The 17,743-nt window shown below is 34.5% G+C and overlaps 2 protein-coding genes across 3 annotated transcripts; one reads left to right on the forward strand and one right to left on the reverse strand.

The window, feature by feature from the left end:
* Window positions 1-2,770: 2,770 nt before the first annotated feature.
* LOC306992740 (uncharacterized protein) lies at window positions 2,771-6,155 on the reverse strand. 2 transcript variants are annotated; one of them, XM_079601899.1, is made up of 3 exons: window positions 6,116-6,155; window positions 5,753-5,819; window positions 2,771-5,022 (listed from the first exon to the last, which is right to left on the reverse strand). In XM_079601899.1, the coding sequence occupies exons 2-3, from the start codon at window positions 5,770-5,772 to the stop codon at window positions 3,420-3,422; spliced, it is 1,623 nt and encodes a 540-aa protein (XP_079458025.1). In that variant the 5' UTR covers window positions 5,773-5,819; window positions 6,116-6,155; the 3' UTR covers window positions 2,771-3,419. The 2 variants fall into 2 exon arrangements, with proteins under 2 accessions (XP_079458025.1, XP_079458024.1); XM_079601898.1 differs by having other exon boundaries at window positions 6,108-6,155.
* Window positions 6,156-10,751: 4,596 nt separating this feature from the next.
* On the forward strand, window positions 10,752-14,215 carry LOC306992882 (uncharacterized protein). The gene is made up of 3 exons (XM_079602147.1): window positions 10,752-10,785; window positions 11,034-11,097; window positions 12,146-14,215. The coding sequence occupies exons 2-3, from the start codon at window positions 11,078-11,080 to the stop codon at window positions 13,710-13,712; spliced, it is 1,587 nt and encodes a 528-aa protein (XP_079458273.1). The 5' UTR covers window positions 10,752-10,785; window positions 11,034-11,077; the 3' UTR covers window positions 13,713-14,215.
* The last annotated feature ends 3,528 nt before the right edge of the window (window positions 14,216-17,743 follow it).

A 17,743-nucleotide genomic window follows, 5' to 3' on the forward strand; every position in this document is an offset into this window, starting at 1 on the left:
ATATATATATATATATATATATATATTGGCGTTTTCACCTTTTATTGGGATAGGACAGTATCTAGACAGGAAGTGAGGTCCACGAACCTGAACTCTGGTCTCCCGCTGCAGATGTCGGCGCACTTGACCACGAGGTTATCTCACTGCAAAAAATGCTTTTCTTACTTAGTATTTTTGTTTTGTTTCCAGACCAAATATCTAAAAATTATTAAATCAAGAGGCATTTACTAGAGAAGTAAAATGACATAAGAAATTCTATTTTGTTTTAAGATAAAAAGAAAGTAATTTAAGTAATTTTTGCTTAAAACAAGCAAAATTATCTGCCAATGGGGTAAGAAAAAAAATCTGAATTAGAATGGAAAACAAGAAAAAAAATCTTAATTCAAATGGAAACCAAGAATTTTTTTCTTACCCCATTGGCAGATAATTTTGCTTGTTTTTAAGCAAAAATTACTTAAATTACTTTCTTTTTATTTTAAAACAAAAAATAATTTCTTATGTAATTTTACTTCTCTAGTAAACGCTTCTTGGTTTAAGAATTTTTAGATATTTGGACTGGAAACAAAAAAAAAAATACTAACTAAGAAAGTATTTTTTGCAGTGTAATAGTAAATGTACATTATCAATAAAACGGTAACACTATACAATAAGGTTCATTAGTTAACATTAGTTAATGTATTACCTAACATGAACTAACAATGAACAAAACATTTGTTACAGTATTTATTCATTTTTGTTAATGTTAGTTAATAATAAAAAAACAGCTGTTAATTGTTTGTTCATGTTAGTTCACACACAGTGCATTAACTAATGCTGTAGAAGTATTGTTCATTGTTTGTTCATGTTAACTAATGAACTTTATTGTAGTGTTACCAATAAAACTTAGCTATACTTTGTACAAAATACTTACTATAATGTATTTTGAAAGTATACTTTAAATGCATTGTTACAATGATCATTTCCAGCACACAGTTAAAAATATACCTAAAATATATCTTCAATAAAGTGCAAACACTAAGGAGTGGCAACACAAATGGGATACAGGAAACACAGGACGTCAACTTAATGAAATACAACAAAAAGTATGAATAGTAAGGATGACTAAAAGAAGCACCAAAGAGGAAAATATTTTAACAAGATTAAGGGTTGGGCATACCATGCTGAATAAGACTATAAAGCTAATAAATAAACATCCAACAGGATTATATGAGCACTGTGGAATAGAGGAGTCAGTAGAACGAGAAACAATGAAGAATGAGCTTAGAAAGACGGGAATGGAAAAACTAAATCTTAAAGGTGTACATAGCTACTTGTGGATCAGAGAGTTTATTTATTTATCTCAAGAGAACGTAGCTTATTAAGATAATTATTTTTTTTAAATTATCATTATTAATACATTTATTTGTATTTATTTTTATAATGGGTAAACTCTGGTTCACACTCCAATACAGTAGGTGGCGATAATGGACCTTAAAGTTGGTGCCACCTGCCATAAAACTGAAGAAGATGAAGAAGGCGGCGAAAAATAATAATTATAATAATAATAATAAGAAGAAGAAGAAGAAGTAGAATAGGGCTGCGTTCCAGTCCACTTGCGAACTTCCTTAAGCACTCCCCCTCGGGGGAATCCCTGCCGCCATTTTGAAGTGCGTTCCACTTCGTGAAGTGGACGAGGGAGTTTATATGGACACACCCTCGTTCCCTCGATTTTGACAGAGGGAGCGAGTCTACTTCATATGTACACTTCAGGCATCTATATGTCCTACAATGCAGTACGATTGTGATGTCACCACAGATCACGTCTAATCACCACCACAACAAACAACTCTATGATATATTATATATTTTTTTATTTAAAACAATCCAAACACACCTTTATACATTTGGATGCTGCATTAAACAAATTCTTAAAGGGATTTAAAAATAATAATAATAATACATCAACTCCATCACTGATTCCAAGTGATCAAGGGCTTAGCACGGTCCAATTCAGTCCATTGCAGTTTCTGCCTGTAGTGGCACTCGTGCAACGTAGGCAATGACGTACATCCGAGTGAACGAGACGGAGCGAAGTTAGTGAGTGAAGGGCATGACAATTTTGGACTGGAATGCAGCCTAGAAGAAGAAGAAGAAGAAGAAGAAGAAGAAGAAGAAGAAGAAGAAGAAGAAGAAGAAGAAGAAGAAGAAGAAGAAGAAAAAGAAGAAGAAGAAGGGGGTGAATAAGAAGAAGAAGCCAGGAGGAGAAGTGGACTTTGGTTTTGGACTTTGTTTGTGTTGCATTTACATTTCAACTTTGTATTACACTTTCAACCATGCACCTTGCTTTACACATGATGTTGCTTACAGAAAAACTGTTATTTCCTTTAATTGTTTTCATTCTATTATTTAGTGTTGCCTTATTTTGTAATTAAATCAACATTACTTTTGAGCCTATAATTTGGTTTACGTGTGTCCCTTGTTTTTTTTGTTTTTTTTCCTTCCCACTTTTTTTGTGCTTATTGAAAATGAAAGCAGACTGAGCAGTTCAAGCACTTTTCAACATACAGGAGACGTTTTAATATAGTTTAAAATTCATAAATACATATAGAATATTTATTTATTGAATAATAGTGTGATTAAATAAGATTACACTATATTTGAAATTATGTTGCAACATTTGCATAATAAAATGTTTGGAAAACCAAAATCTAAATACTGTTGTAGGTATGTTTTATTTTTTCAAATTCTTCCACAATTTTGCAAAAGGGTGAGTCAAACAATTGATGGGGTCTTATAGCAGCATGATTTATTTGGATATTGATAATGATGTTATTACATTTTGATGTTAGTAGATATCCTTAACCTTGTGCTCAGAGGATTTGTGACTGATTTGATCAAAGGTGGTAAGGTTTTGATCCTCTGCATTACAGAACTGTAAAAACTAGTTCACTAAAAGGCAGTTTCCGAGTACAGATTTATTAAACAAAGAAAAGTGCATTGGACAATACAAAAGGAAATATTAACCAAACCAAAATACTCAAAAACCAATAGCCTATACAAAACTGGAATCCTCCATAATCAGAATTATCTGAGAATCAAAACAAGACTATAATGATAAGCACAAAAAAATACAGTAAGACATGGTAAAAACAATGAGGCAGGAAACTAGACAACAACTAGTCCTGGGAATACTGGAGAACAGCACACAGTATTTGTGTAATAGCATCCCCAAGAAATAACTTTCACTATTCAAGAGGAAAATGTGGCCTTACCTTACAGAGGACTAAATATTAATATACAGTTTTGATATGTAAATTAGTTTTTTAGTTTCTGCACAAATATTTTCTAGACAACACAAAAATGTGTATATGTTTAACAAGATTCTTGTCAAACTCACAAATGCTGTATATTATCTGATCAATGAGTGCACTTAATTTTCTTTACCTAGCTGAGGGATTTATTGTAGCATGTTTGTTTATGTATTCCAGTGCTCTGTGTTTTTCTTCTCCTGATCTCTTCTTGATATTTTCCAGTTTTTCAGCTTTTTCAGGCTCATTGATTTCCTTCAGTTTCTCAATCAGAAAATCAACATGTAGGAGTGTGTTCAGAGACTCAGTGTTGAGTGCGATCATCTCCAGTTTATCCACACAGTGAAACGCATCCATCACCAGCTTTATCTTGTCTTTCTCTAATTCTTGCAGTTCTTCTTCCAGCTTCTTGACCACAGACTCACCATCCCTAACTTTAATTATATTATCATCATATTTCTTCTTTAATGCTTCATTTGTCCTCTTCTCCTTTTTTGTCTTTATTACATATATTTTTGCTTCTTTGACGTGTTTGCTGTAGTGGCATTTATATGTACACACTGTACAGTGTTCATCTTTCATCATACCGCACCATGAAAGATCTCTGATCCACCAGCATCCTGGATAATGACAGTTCTCCTCACAGTAGGTGCAGCACATCGCCTTATAGGCTACAGAAGTATCAATATCAACCCAATCTTTATAGGCCACGTCAACTTCATATTCAAAGTTCTTATTTTCTTCAACAACTTTCTTGTGTTGCTCCAGATCTTTTTGAGTTTGTTTCAGCTCCTTTTTCTTTAGGTCTATCTTTTGAGGATGTGATTTTATGTTGGAGATTTTTGCCTCCAACTGCATCTGTTGTTGCAACACATTTTGGGTCATCTTCACGGTTTTTGATTTTATGTTGTCAAGAAACTTGAAAAATCCTGTAATTTCTTTAAAACTTAAATTCCATGATTGCATTTGGACCATCTGGTATTCTGGGAGAAATGTCTCTCCTTGACAGTTGTCAAACTGGAAATACACTGGCTGATTCTTGTCATCCACTGCACACTTGATTTTAGCCTCTTTAACAGCCGTCAGGGCAGATTTAGGGACAGCTCCATGTGAGTGTGTGAAGAGCAAGACAATGTTTTCATCAATATTACTTCCAAATAAAGACTGAACAGCATCAAATATGTACATCTGTCTGTCAGAGAGTCGATTCTGTGTTGCTTTCATCACCAGACACACTGCATCTAGTTTCTGGATGCAGTCGTCACATTTGCTTAAACCAAGTACATTCATGGCAATCTCTTTATCTTTCTCAGCTCCACGAGTGTCTCCATATCCTGGTGTGTCGATGATTGTTAGATCAGTTTTACTCTCTTGTGGATAAAACCCATAAACAGTGGTGATGGAGGTCTGACTGTGAACTGATGTTCGGTCACTCTGATCATCTGTGATCTCAAACCAAACCTTGTCTTCTCTCTGAACACCCAACATGTAGTTGATCATCGTGTTGATTAGTTTTGTTTTTCCTGTTCCTGTTTCTCCCACCATCAGAATGGTTTTATGAGGTTTGGTTTTATCTCTCTCTCCAAAGGTCATTTTTTTATATGGCTCAGATTGATCATGAGAGTCTGTTGTTGTCAGATGGTATCGAGTGGGAATCCCCTCCTCAATTACAGTACTTTGCTTGATGATAGCATTCATTTTTTTAAATCCTGGTTCTAAACTGTCCATTTTTTGTCTGTAATATAAGGGAAAAAAAATATAATACAAAAAACAGACAGTTAAAAATGTAAATAATAATAATAAAGTACTGTATAAGCTATAGTTTTTTTTATGAGGCAAAATGATATGTCTCATCATCAATAACATTAATATCTCCATCAATATCTTCACCAGAATACATTTTGAAAGAAGAGTAAAAGTCCTGTGTGTCAGGTCAGCAAACTACAATTCACAGCATGCACCTCAGCACCTCTACCCCTGAACCTGACAACTTCTCACCAATATAAAACTCATTACAAGCAGACAAAAGTATAGTCACAACAGTTTATTCCACAAAATGAAAAAAAAGTTACTATAAAAGTATTCCTAATGTCTTGTGGCTTCAGAATACATGAAATGCGGTGCATGATAGCTTTGTGTGAGTAACAGACTAAAGCTGAAATCCTCTGAAAATCACTCTGTCAGTCATATCTTTCAAAAGATAAATCATAAAAATCTGCCATGCCCCACGTAAAAGCCAATGACATCTGACATCAAAGCTGTTATATTGTGTGTGTAGTTATTTTAAACTTATGGAAAATGGGGACAATGATCAAATTTTAGTCTGTCCCTCACACAAAGAAGACTTGGAAAGCTACAGTCATTTGGAATAATTGTATAGTGCTTTTTTGGATAAATTATTATGACTTTACTTGTATCTGCCTTAAAGTCTGCACACATAAAATGACAGTGGGTAGTTTTCTTACTTTTCATTAGAATCTGTCATGACTTGTTCCAGGTTCGAAGTCCTTCAAGTTGCCAAGCAAATTATTGCTAAAGAAAGTAAATGCACATAATTTTTTTTTTAAACAATCACCAGTTCACAAAGACATAAATTAAACCGTTTTTTTCTGTCAACGGAATTAATATAGTTTAAAAACAATTATTGGAAACATTAAATATATCCTTCTCTTTTTTTCCTATTTCTGTATTTATAAGCCCCAGGCATTAACAATTATCTACAATATATAGTACAACTCAAAATTTGAGAAACTAAATATCATCATAACATTACTACACTGCGATACATCGTCTATTGAAGAGCAATACACATTTACTTACAATATTACCTGTTTGTTCAGGTGCTTCTTTGTCTAACTCACGTCAGGTACTTGCAGACAGGAAGAAAGAGTTGTATTTATACACTGACCAACGCCCATTTTTTAAAGGTCACATGATTTGCAAGAAATTGTAAAATCCCTATGGCATAGGGAATATATCCCCACAATTGTCTGTTGAATAAGAGAAGATAGGATGGTATTCCATTAAATGTGGTATCTACATTATCACCTTCATGCTTGCTAGAAAACGAAACCATATCTGGTTTGCAAGCACTATGCTCTACTTCCTGACCTTCAGGAACACAATCCAGAATTCCAAGCAATTATACAATTACACAACTACTCAGTATTCAAAGTCAAGTCAAGTCACCTTTATGTAGCACTTTATACAATACAGATTGTTTCAAAGCAGCTTTACAGTGATAACAGAAAAATGATGCAAACAGAGTCATTTCAGCTGTACATGGAAGCGGCAATAATAGCTTGCACCTTGGAACCTACTTCAAGGGTTGCATTTTTGAGCCACCAGGCACTGTTGTTGTGCGGATGAGCGGCCGGAGCGAGTTAAGGGTTTTCTGTTAGAAAGGTGACGTGTTAGCAGCCTTTAAGTTAATAACTAATGATTTTTGCAATGGAAGTGAATCAATCAAAACTAATTTTAGCTGGACAATAACTTTATTTTAGAGCTGCTGTAAAGCCAAAACAATCTCTGTTACTTTCATTTCCTATTATCACTGTAAAGCTGCTTTGAAACCATCTACTGTATATTGTTAAAAGCTCTATATAAATGTGACTTGACTTTCCATTATAACTAGAATACATTAATATTAATATTATAGTTAATATTTCATACTATAACTAACACATTTGTGAATATGAAAAAATAATAATAATAATAAAAGCAGATCAGTCATTCAGCGGTGACATTATTTTGTGTGTATTTGACTTATGGTGCGTTCACACCGGACGCGAATAGCGCGTCAGGCGCGAGTGATTTCAATGTTAAGTCAATGCAAAGACGCGTTACGCGCGTAAAAAATTCCTGCGGCGAGAATGAGGCGTGTAGAGTGCAGCGCGGAATACGCCTTGACGCGCGAATGGCGCGAATTGAGCATCTGGCGCGTTAAGCACGATTGATTTTATGTAGTGCTTTCTGTGCATTCACGCGTTTGACGCGAATTCGCGTCTGCCGCCCGAGTTGAAAAATCTGAACTTCTGCGTCAATTCGCGCCGCGTTAACCAATCGGAGCCTGCTTGCTACTGTCACGTGGTGAAGTGACGTGATAAACGGGGGAAGGCCCGATGTCATTTTAAATGTTTGGCCTCAATAACTTATATTTGGCCTCAATAAATCATTTTGTAATGACTAAATGCCCGCGTGAAAGAAGGAATGACATTGGTCAGATGTTAACTATGAATGTGAATTGTGAATTTAAACATTTCTCGTTTACCAGTGGCAAATGTCAGGAGCACTAGCCGCGGTGACGCTGCTCCAGGCGGGTTACATGAGCGCCGAGCGCCCGCTGATTGCCTGGATCTCACAACTCCGAAACGTCATATCAGATTTTTTAAATAGGCGCTATCTTTATAAACAAACCACAGATTTGAGCTTTAAACAACTACATTCTCGACTGAACAACTCTTAAAACTACATTTCGTGTCACAATAACAGTAGTATTTTTAAATTTCCCGCCTAGCACTTGCCTCTCCCAGAAGAAGCGGATTTCCTCTCGGACGCTTGCTTTGTACGCGCATCCATTTTGTTTGGACGCACGAATGCATTCAAAATGTTCAAGCGTCAAACTAGACGTGGCAGGCGCGAATTTGACGCGCTATTCGCGTCCGGTGTGAACGCACAGTAAGCGTAGATAAGCAAAGTGTTACGTCCAGGGACGTATTGTGTACAGTGTTCTTTTCTGTATTTGCTTTACTTTGTGAAATATTGTTTTTGTTGTGTGTTCTCTCTTGCTCTCCCTCACTCTGCTTGCATTGCAGCTAAATGGACACACCTGAAACTCGTAAGGAGGCTCGTTAGCTGCTATTAAAGGACAGAGTGAACACTGCTTGTGGAGGTTCACTTCTCCCCTGCACCAGACTTGTTGGGCTCTTTGTGAAACTGTTGTGCTCGCTGTGAAACTGAAGTGTTGTGCTATCAAATTGAATATCCCTTTGGTGTGGGAGATAGCAGGTAGCTTGGCTACATTTTATTTCTCTTTCTCAACTTTTCTTTATTTGTTTGGTATTAAAAGGTATTGTATTTACTTTTACTTTGTGTGGGGACTGGTAGGGAGTTTGAGTCACCCTTTTTATTTTGTAAGACGTTATTCCCTGTTTTTGTTTAGTCAGGGAGTGGAGGTTAGCTTATGTTGTTTATTTATTTTCTTTTACCTGTGTAGGTCATTTAGATTTCCTTCTAATAGTAAGATTCTTTTTGTTTGTTGTTTTGGTGACCTTCTCCTGAAGATTGAACCCCTATTTTCAGTTGAACAATAAATACTTCTCATTTGATATCTGGTGGTGTTGACTCACATTTCTGGGGCAGAGGATTGAAGAGAACCCTCCTCGTTTACTTTTTTTTAAATTAATTTAAACCGGTTACCTTCTCCCAACCCTAGACTTGGGAGAAGATCTCAATTTAGTACTGAGAGGCAGTTTTGTTCGCACACACTTTGGGTGTGAGCACAAAATCTGCGGGAATGAGTCAAATTATGCACAATACCCAAATTCAATTAAAATGCAAGCCCTGTAACGGCAACAATATTCATCTGGAGCAAATGAAGTGAGTGAGGAGAGGCGGGTTTGTGTGTAACTCTTTGTCGGAGAGAAGAGAAAGCTTAGCTGATATCATGTATATTCTCCGGAAAATGAGTATTGGAAGCATTTCAGATATTTCAGGATTGATAAACCAAAAGTCTATATTTTGACAACTACATTGCACTTAGTTTATTCTTTCAGATGTCTTTTTAACAGACTACAATTGAATATTCTATATATTATAGCCTATAAAATTCAAGTCGTCAAAGTGGCTAGTAGTGTCTGCGTTACATACCACTGCTGAAATTCACCTGCATTTGGCGAGTTGGTGGGTGTTAACATAGACATCATAGATAGACGCCCTATCGACCGCTCCTGCCTACTGGTGCGGTCGAGCCGTGGGGCCGCCATCTTAGACCGGTCACCCGCTCCACTCAGTGTAATCTGTATGGCCGGTGCAATGAGCTGTCAGCGCATTTAATAAATCATACCTCACTGAATACCCAACTGATTTTCACGCGGGGTTTTTTGCTGCAAAGGTCATTCATGTAGCTATGATACAGGACACATGGTTCGGCATATTTTAATATTCATAGTAGGCTTAACAGTAATATAATATTCTGATATCAGATATAAAGTGACCAGACGTCCAAAATCAAAATATGTGATGTAGGATATAAGGTATTATAAATCACACACTATAAATATGATAAAGAAGCAGAAACAGATAGTTGCAGTAAAGTAAGATATTTTAATAAGTTGAAGAAACAATTTATAATGATTTGTGACACACACACACACACTCTCACATACACACTCGATTTGCGCATCGTCGTCATGTCTGTAACGTTATTACATTGCTTCCTGATATCACGTGCGCAAACACAAATAACCTATATTTATATATATTTATACTACAGGGCCGTTGAATGCTTGTATCTGATAACCGAGAAGCTCTTGTAATTATTACTTTAACCAACCTCTCGATGTCGGGTGAACACCGACTGGTGCAGTAAACATAGCGTTAGCCTAGCTAACGTTAGCTGCCTATGATTTCAGTACAGTAATATCAAAGATCCTTGCTCCTTCTCAATTATCTGGTAATATTTTATTCACAAAATACAACCAATAGTACGGTAATGTTAAACCTTACTTGTGAAAAGTAATCCCGGGCCCTATTAGCGATGGTCCGCTGATTAGAACAGGAAAATGCTCCACAGTGCTCTGGAATCTAACTACTGCTACGCAACGAAACTAGGAGTGCGACCGGTTTAAGATGGCGGCCGTATTTCTCGGTGCCCAGCGGCCAATAGGGCATCTAGTCTCTATATAATATCTATGGGTGTTAATGTCAAGCTTTTATATATATTGTATCAAGATTCAAGAACTTTATTTGCCATTTGTGTTTGCACACATAGGAACTCTTGTGCGGTTATTGCTCAGAGAGTCAAGTCAAGTTTAAAAGACACACAGGGAAGACATAAATCTATAAAACATATACATTATAAATTGCACAATTAAAACCCATTAAAAGTGTAAATTTGCATTATAAAATTGCACAAGTATATTGCATATTGCACAGGCCCCATAGACAACATAATATAATATGATATATTATATCAAACTAAAACTTTCATAGCTAGCAACTTCATATTATTTAAAAACTGAAAAGAAAAAAAACTTTGCAAGATCATTCATCAGGAGTATAAATACAGGTCAGTTAATATTTCTATATTTGAATTGCATGTTAGAAACTATGTTTGAAACAAATAGTTTTTTTTTTTTCAAACCATTATGAGTTGCAACTTTCTTGCAAATCATGTGACCTTAAAAAAATGGGTGTTGGTCAGTGTATAAATACAACAGTTGCTTCCTGTCTGCAAGTACCTGACGTGAGTTAGACAAAGAAGCACCTGAACAAACAGGTAATATTGTAAAATGTGTATTGCTCTTCTGTAGGATCTGTGACTTAGTAATATTGATAATGATTTCTAGTATCTCAGATTGACATACTGTATATGCTATCAATACAGAAATAGGAACAAAGAAAAGGATAGACTGGAAATTCCCACAGATTTTTTTTTTTTTTTACAATATAAATTCTGTGTACATGTTACTGGCATATGTCTTTCTGTTTTTGAAAGAAAATTGAATGTGTATATACTTTGCTTAGCAACAAACTGCACCTTGAAGACTACAAACCTTGAATCCAGTGTCATGGCAGATTCTTCTGAAAGGTAGTACAAGCCACTCTCATTTTAGTCTTTAGGTCTTATTGATAATAGGGCTTTTAAATCACATTTGACCAATTAACTACAATTCTAATATTTTTGTTAAAAATCTACTAAAAGGAATTAATATTTCCATACTATTCACAATTAAAAATATAGATGCAATAATTCAAAAAGCCCTTTCATATAGAAACATTTCCAATCATCACTTAGTTGAACATAATCAGGTGAATGTTTATCATATTTGTTATCTTCTGTGTTTATCACATTCTGCAGTGACAGTGATTCCTGAACTAAAGCTTTTTTCCATTATTTTTTTATTTTTATGTGGCCATTATATTGGAAAAATTTAAAGGACAAGTTCGGTATTTTATACTTAAAGCCCTGTTTTCAGATAGTTTCTGATGAAATAGAACGGTTAAGATTAAAATTTGAACAGATGCTGCTGTCTGAGAATTTTAGGTTTATTTCGCTTTCCCCCCCGAAATAAAAGCGAAATAAACCTAAATTTCTCGGGACAGGAGCATGTGTCCAAATTTTAATCTTAACCGTTTTATTTCATCAGAAACTATCTGAAAACAGGGCTTTAAGTGTAAAATACCGAACTTGTCCTTTAAGTTTATTGCCTTTTCATGTTGCCTTGTCTTTTGGCTTGCTTAGTTGGGGACATGTAATATTCAACAATATGTACATTTATTAATAAAGTACATACATTATTACATAACTGCCTTACTTCAGGTGGACGATGACGCAATTTTGTTCTAGAAACAAACTTTGTTGTATTTTTTTCATGTTATCACTGAAGCTGCTTTGATACAATCTGTATTGTAAAAAGCGCTATATAAATACTTATAGCCTACTTGACTTGACTTGACTTTTTTCACTCTTCTTTTAAAATACATTTCTTTTCAAATTTATGAAGATATTAATGTTATTATTAATGAAGTGATGTGTCATTTTACCTTATATCATTAAGAAAAGCAAATAAACTAGTACTATATATTTTTTTACATGACTAAATGTCTGTCTTTGTGTTATGTTGTTTCCTGCACAGACAAATAAAAGAACAAGAAACGCACAAATTTAATGCAATCATCGAGCAAAGTACTGTAATAGAGGAGGGGATTCCCACTCGATACCGTCTGACACCAACAACAGACTCTCATGATCAATCTGAGCCATATAAAAAAATGACCTTTGGAGAGAGAGATAAAACCAAACCCCATAAAACCATTCTGATGGTGGGAGAAACAGGAACAGGAAAAACAACCCTGATCAACACGATGATCAACTACATGTTGGGTGTTCAGAGGAAAGACAAGGTTTGGTTTGAGATCACAGACGATCAGAGTGACCGATCATCAGTTCAAAGTCAGACCTCCATCACCACTGTTTATGGGTTTTATCTACAAGAGAGTAAAACTGATCTAACAATCATCGACACACCAGGATATGGAGACACTCGTGGAGTTGATCTTGATAAAGAGATCGCTGAGAGTTTGCTTAGTTTGAGTGAATCTGCAGAAGAGATTCATAAACTAGATGCAGTGTGTCTGGTGATTAAAGCAACTCAGACTCGACTCTCTGACAGACAGATGTACATATTTGATGCTGTTCAGTCTTTATTTGGGAGAGATATTGCTGAAAACATCATCTTGCTCTTCACACACTCACGTGGAGCTATCCCTAAAAATGTCCTGACGGCTGTTGAAGAGGATAAAATAAAGTGTGCAGTGAATGACAAGAATCAGCCTGTGTTTTTCCTGTTTGACAATCGTCAGTCAGACGCTGCTGATGAAGAAGATGAAATGATGCAGGAACCTTCATGGAATCTCAGTTTTACAGGAATTACAGGATTTTTCAAGTTTCTTGACAACATGAAACCAAAAACCATGAAGATGACCCAAGATGTGTTGCAACAACAGATGCAGTTGGTGGAAAAAATCTTCAACATAAAATCACATCCTCAAAAGATAGACCAAAAGCAAAATGAGCTGAAACAAACTCAAGTAGTTCTGGAGCAACACAAAAAAGTTGTTGAAGAAAATAAGAACTTTGAGTATGAAGTTGACGTGTCCTATAAAGAGAAGGTTGATATTGATACTTCTGTAGCCTATAAGGCGGTGTGCTGCAGCGTCTGTGAGGAGAACTGTCATTATCCAGGATGCTGGGGGATCAGTAATCTCTCATGGTGCAGTATGATGAAAGATGATCACTGTACAGTGTGCTCAAATAAATGCCACTACAGCAAACATGACAAAGAAGCAAAAATATATGTAACAAAGACAAAGAAGGAGAAGAGGACAGATGAAGATTTAAAGAAGAACTATGATGATAATATAATTAAAGTTAGGGATGGTGAGTCTGTGGTCAAGAAGCTGGAAGAAGAACTGCAAAAATTAGAGATGGAGAGAGTTAAGCTGGTGATGGATGCGTTTCACTGTGTGGATAAACTGGAGATGATCGCACTCAACACTGAGTCTCTGAACACACTCCTACATGTTGATTTTCTGATCGAGAAGCTGAAGGAAATAAATGAACCTGAAAAGGTTGAAACACTGGAAAACATCAAGAAGAGAGCAGGAGAAGAAGAAAATAAAAGCGCTGAAAAGCTGTGTTAAATCAGAACATTAGAAAAGTGGACTCTGAAAGTGTCCTTCTGTGACATAGTGCTATATAATCATCGTGTTTGAAGCAATAATGTGTTCCTCTCTGACAGACAAATATTTGATGCTGTTCAGCCATTATTCGGGAGAGATATTGCTAAATAACATTGTCTTGTTACACACACACACACACACACACACACACACACAATATGTGACAAAATTGTGTCAAAAATTTTGACAATAAGAACATTTACATGTCAATTTACAAGTTAATATATAGTCCTTATTTGCCTCTCTCTCTTTCTCTCTCTATATATAGCCTACCTTATTAAGTCTCTTTTGGGACACTTTTACAATCTAAAAAAATTATTTGAAGATTTTAGTTGCTTTTACTTTATCATGTTGTGTTTAGTCCCTAGTTAGTTGTTAGTCATATAGTTCTAATATTTTTCCTGTACATTATATTGGACTTTTTTTCTCCTTGTTTAATAAATCTGCACTGGTCCTGCCTGACAAGTTCCAATATCTTTGGTAAATTATTTTTTTACTTCACAGAATATCATGCTCAACTAAAAATATGGCCTTTGTATATGAAGGTAAATGAGTAGCAAAACTCGAGAGCACGTAGATGTGAATTTGAGAACTTGTACAATAAATATTTGTACTTGTATGCTCAAATTTACACTCACAGCTCTGATGTGAAAACCTGTAAAATAAAAATCTGAAGTTGAATGTTGAAATGTGTACTCGCAGAGAATAGTCACAAACCTGTATTCTGAATTTGAAGCTGCAGACAAGTAGTCACAGATGTGTAAAATGCCATCTACAAAAATACAATGACTGACACAACGTGTAATATATATTTGCACTTATTCTTACATTCATATTCCCAGTACAACCTCAAATAGGCACTTGCAACTCCTCAAATCTGTCACTACAAGTTCAAATTTCGCGCCTTGACTTTTGCTAAAACTGACTTGTGCACTTGCAACTCAGAGGCGTTTAAAGGAGCCGTTCTATTGGCTGGCGACTAGCCAATGAAATCAGGGCTCTTGGTGTAATGCAGCAGGATGTAAAGTCTCCAAACATTTGTTTTTAGATAAACTTGATTTAATTAATGATTAATGCAGTAACCAATCGATTAGATCTCTTTTTGTTAATATTTATTCTCCTCCATCTAAAGTTGTTTGGGTTATGTTTCCCTCATTTGAGTGGGAACAATATATTATCGATTTGTTTTTGTTTATGAAAATTGTATATTCATCAAACTAAATGGAGTAACTCAAAACCCAATTTTGCTAATTTTAAAGCAGCCTTTAAAATGTAGTTTGAGTCTGTAAAGTTTTTAAAAAATCAAAAAGCCCAGAGATCTGTATCTCTGCTAAATGAATTTAACATAGCCTATGTTTGTGATGCCCTTTATTATTATTATTATTTTTTAAATGTTTGTTTGTTTCCTTTTATTTAAATTATTGTTGTGTTTCAAGTTATACAAAATGTGAAAATGTGTATAAAAAATGAAAAGAAATGTGACAAGAACTTGATATTGATTTCTGTAATTTTGAAAATTCAATAATATATATATATATATATATATATATATATATATATATATATATATATAAATAAAAAATAAGGTGGATATATATATAAATAAAAAATAAGGTGCATAGATATCCCCCATTTAGCAAAAAATAAATACAATTAAATAATGCCTTTAGACTAATATTAATATAAATAAATTATATTATCAAACTCAGTAAACACCATACTAATAATCAACGACACGTGTTTAATTGTACATTACGCATTTTCCTGCCAGAGAAAACCAAGAAAACGCTTAATGAGGCTTAATGGCTGTATAAAAATGCTTTGTAAAAAATAAAAAACACACAATTCTTATTAATAAAACAGGCAGCAGGTTTATTTGCACTGAACACAAATTTGCTTTCTTATGTCATATTCTGGGCTCGTCTGCTTTATAGTAGGCTATGCTTAATTACTTTAGTGTTTACTGAGTTTGATAATATCATTTATTTAGTTAAAATCAGTCGAATGCATTAAGCCATGTTAGCGTTTCAGATTTTTTTTTTTTTTTTTTTTTTTTTTTTTTATTAATTTCACTTCAAACAAAGTCAATGTACAGATAGAATTGCAATATAAACAAAATAGAGAAAAAAAAAAAAAAAAAAAAAAAAAAAAAAACAGACAGCCAGGGGGGGAGGCTAAACATTATATAAAAATATCAAAGGATTCACAAATCAAAATAGTTTTAATTGCTTTCTTATTGTGGGAATGAAAGATAGTTTTGATATATAATTGCATTTCTTTTTCAAGAACCAAAAACAAAGGATTGGTTTTACTGTACTTACATTTATGTATATGGAATTTAGCAAATATTAAAATAAGATTTATAATATAGTATTCTTTCCTTTTATTTGAGGGGATATTAAAAAAACCAAATATTATATTTTCTAAACACAAAGAAAAAGAGGGGTCAATGTTGTCAATTATAAATCTAGACAAATCTTTCCAAAATTTTCTTACATGAGCGCAATGCCAAAACAGATGAAACAAAGTTTCAGGCAATGTATTGCAAAAAGAACAGTTCAGATCAATATCCTTTTTGAATTTAACAAGAAAATTATTTACTGGGTAGTACCTGTGTAACATTTTGAAACTTATTTCCTTTATTTTATTTACCAATAAATATTTGTTTGGTAAGGTCCAGATGGCCTTCCATAACAAACCTTCAGCCAGTCTATTCCAGTAAACAGTACAGTTTGGCCTGGTGACAATGTCTTTTTGAAACCATGAACGAATGGTTTTATTTACATTTACGACTCCGGGGGCAAAACAAATTTTCCCAATTTCAGTATCAAATAAATTAAAGGAAGAAAGGGGCGGAGTACTGGTTTGGTTATTAGCTCTGAATAATGCCAAGACCCCTGTGGGGATCGCATCCATGACAATCGAAAACTCCCTGGGCGTCACTGGAAATTTATGGAGATCTAGAAACTCAGAGTAAGTTAGCAGCATACCTTCTTGATTTAGTAATTGATTTACTCTTATTATACCTGCCAAAAACCATCTTTCAAAAAATAAGGTTTTATTTTTAAATAACAAATTATAATTGTTCCAAATTAAATATCTATGGGGTGAAAAATTATGCTTATATAAAAGGGACCAAGCAAGCAACATTTGTTTGTGAAAGCAGGACAAATTTAGAGGGATTTTCTCAATTTTATAATTGCAAATCAAGAGAAAATCAAGACTACCTACTCTGGAGAAAACACGATTGGGTATGAAATTCCAAAGAGAATTTGGATTTAGAATGAAGTGTCTAATCCAATTTATTTTAAAAATATTATTTAAAGTACTGAAATCAAGGAAGTTCAAACCACCTGATTCATAATTATTCATTATTATAGACTTCCTAATATAATGAATTTTGTTTCTCCAAAGAAAATTAAATAAGGCAGTATCAATAGCTTTACACATCTCCTTAGAAACAGCGAGTGAAGTCGCAGTATAGACTAATCTTGACAGTCCCTCAGCTTTACATAACAAAACTCTACCTTTTAGGGATAAATCCCTCAAAAGCCAGTGATTTAGCTTTGCTTTAGTTTTCCGGAGAATGGGATCAAAATTTATCTTACATCTAGATTTTTGGTCTTTCGAAATGACAATCCCCAAATATGTCACCGATTCCTTTACTGGGATATTAGCAATTTGTTGTAATTGACACTCTTTAACAGATAACAGTTCACATTTGTTAATGTTTAAGTAAAGGCCTGAAGCTTTAGAAAAGGCATCTACTGCTTTAAGAGCTGCTGAGACTTGATGTTGATCTTTTAGGAACAGTGCAGTATCGTCTGCTAACTGGGATATTATAATTTCCCTACCAGCAATAGACATACCTTTTAATTGGCTTGACTTAATATGAATATTCATAAGCTGAGTGCAAAACAAGAAGAGATAAGGGGAGATGGGACAACCTTGCCTTATTCCACGGTTTAAATTAAATCTAGATGATGTACCAC

The sequence above is a fragment of the Phoxinus phoxinus genome (assembly GCF_949152265.1).
Source record: "Phoxinus phoxinus genome assembly, chromosome: 24".
Lineage (NCBI taxonomy): Eukaryota > Metazoa > Chordata > Actinopteri > Cypriniformes > Leuciscidae > Phoxinus > Phoxinus phoxinus.

Coding starts and splice junctions, on each gene's coding strand:
- LOC306992740 (XM_079601899.1), bottom strand. CDS start 5,772: ATGACAGATTCTAATGAAAA. Junction 5,023..5,752: donor ATGACAGATTCTAATGAAAA/GTAAGAAAACTA, acceptor CTTATATTACAG/ACAAAAAATGGACAGTTTAG.
- LOC306992882 (XM_079602147.1), top strand. CDS start 11,078: ATGGCAGATTCTTCTGAAAG. Junction 11,098..12,145: donor ATGGCAGATTCTTCTGAAAG/GTAGTACAAGCC, acceptor TTTCCTGCACAG/ACAAATAAAAGAACAAGAAA.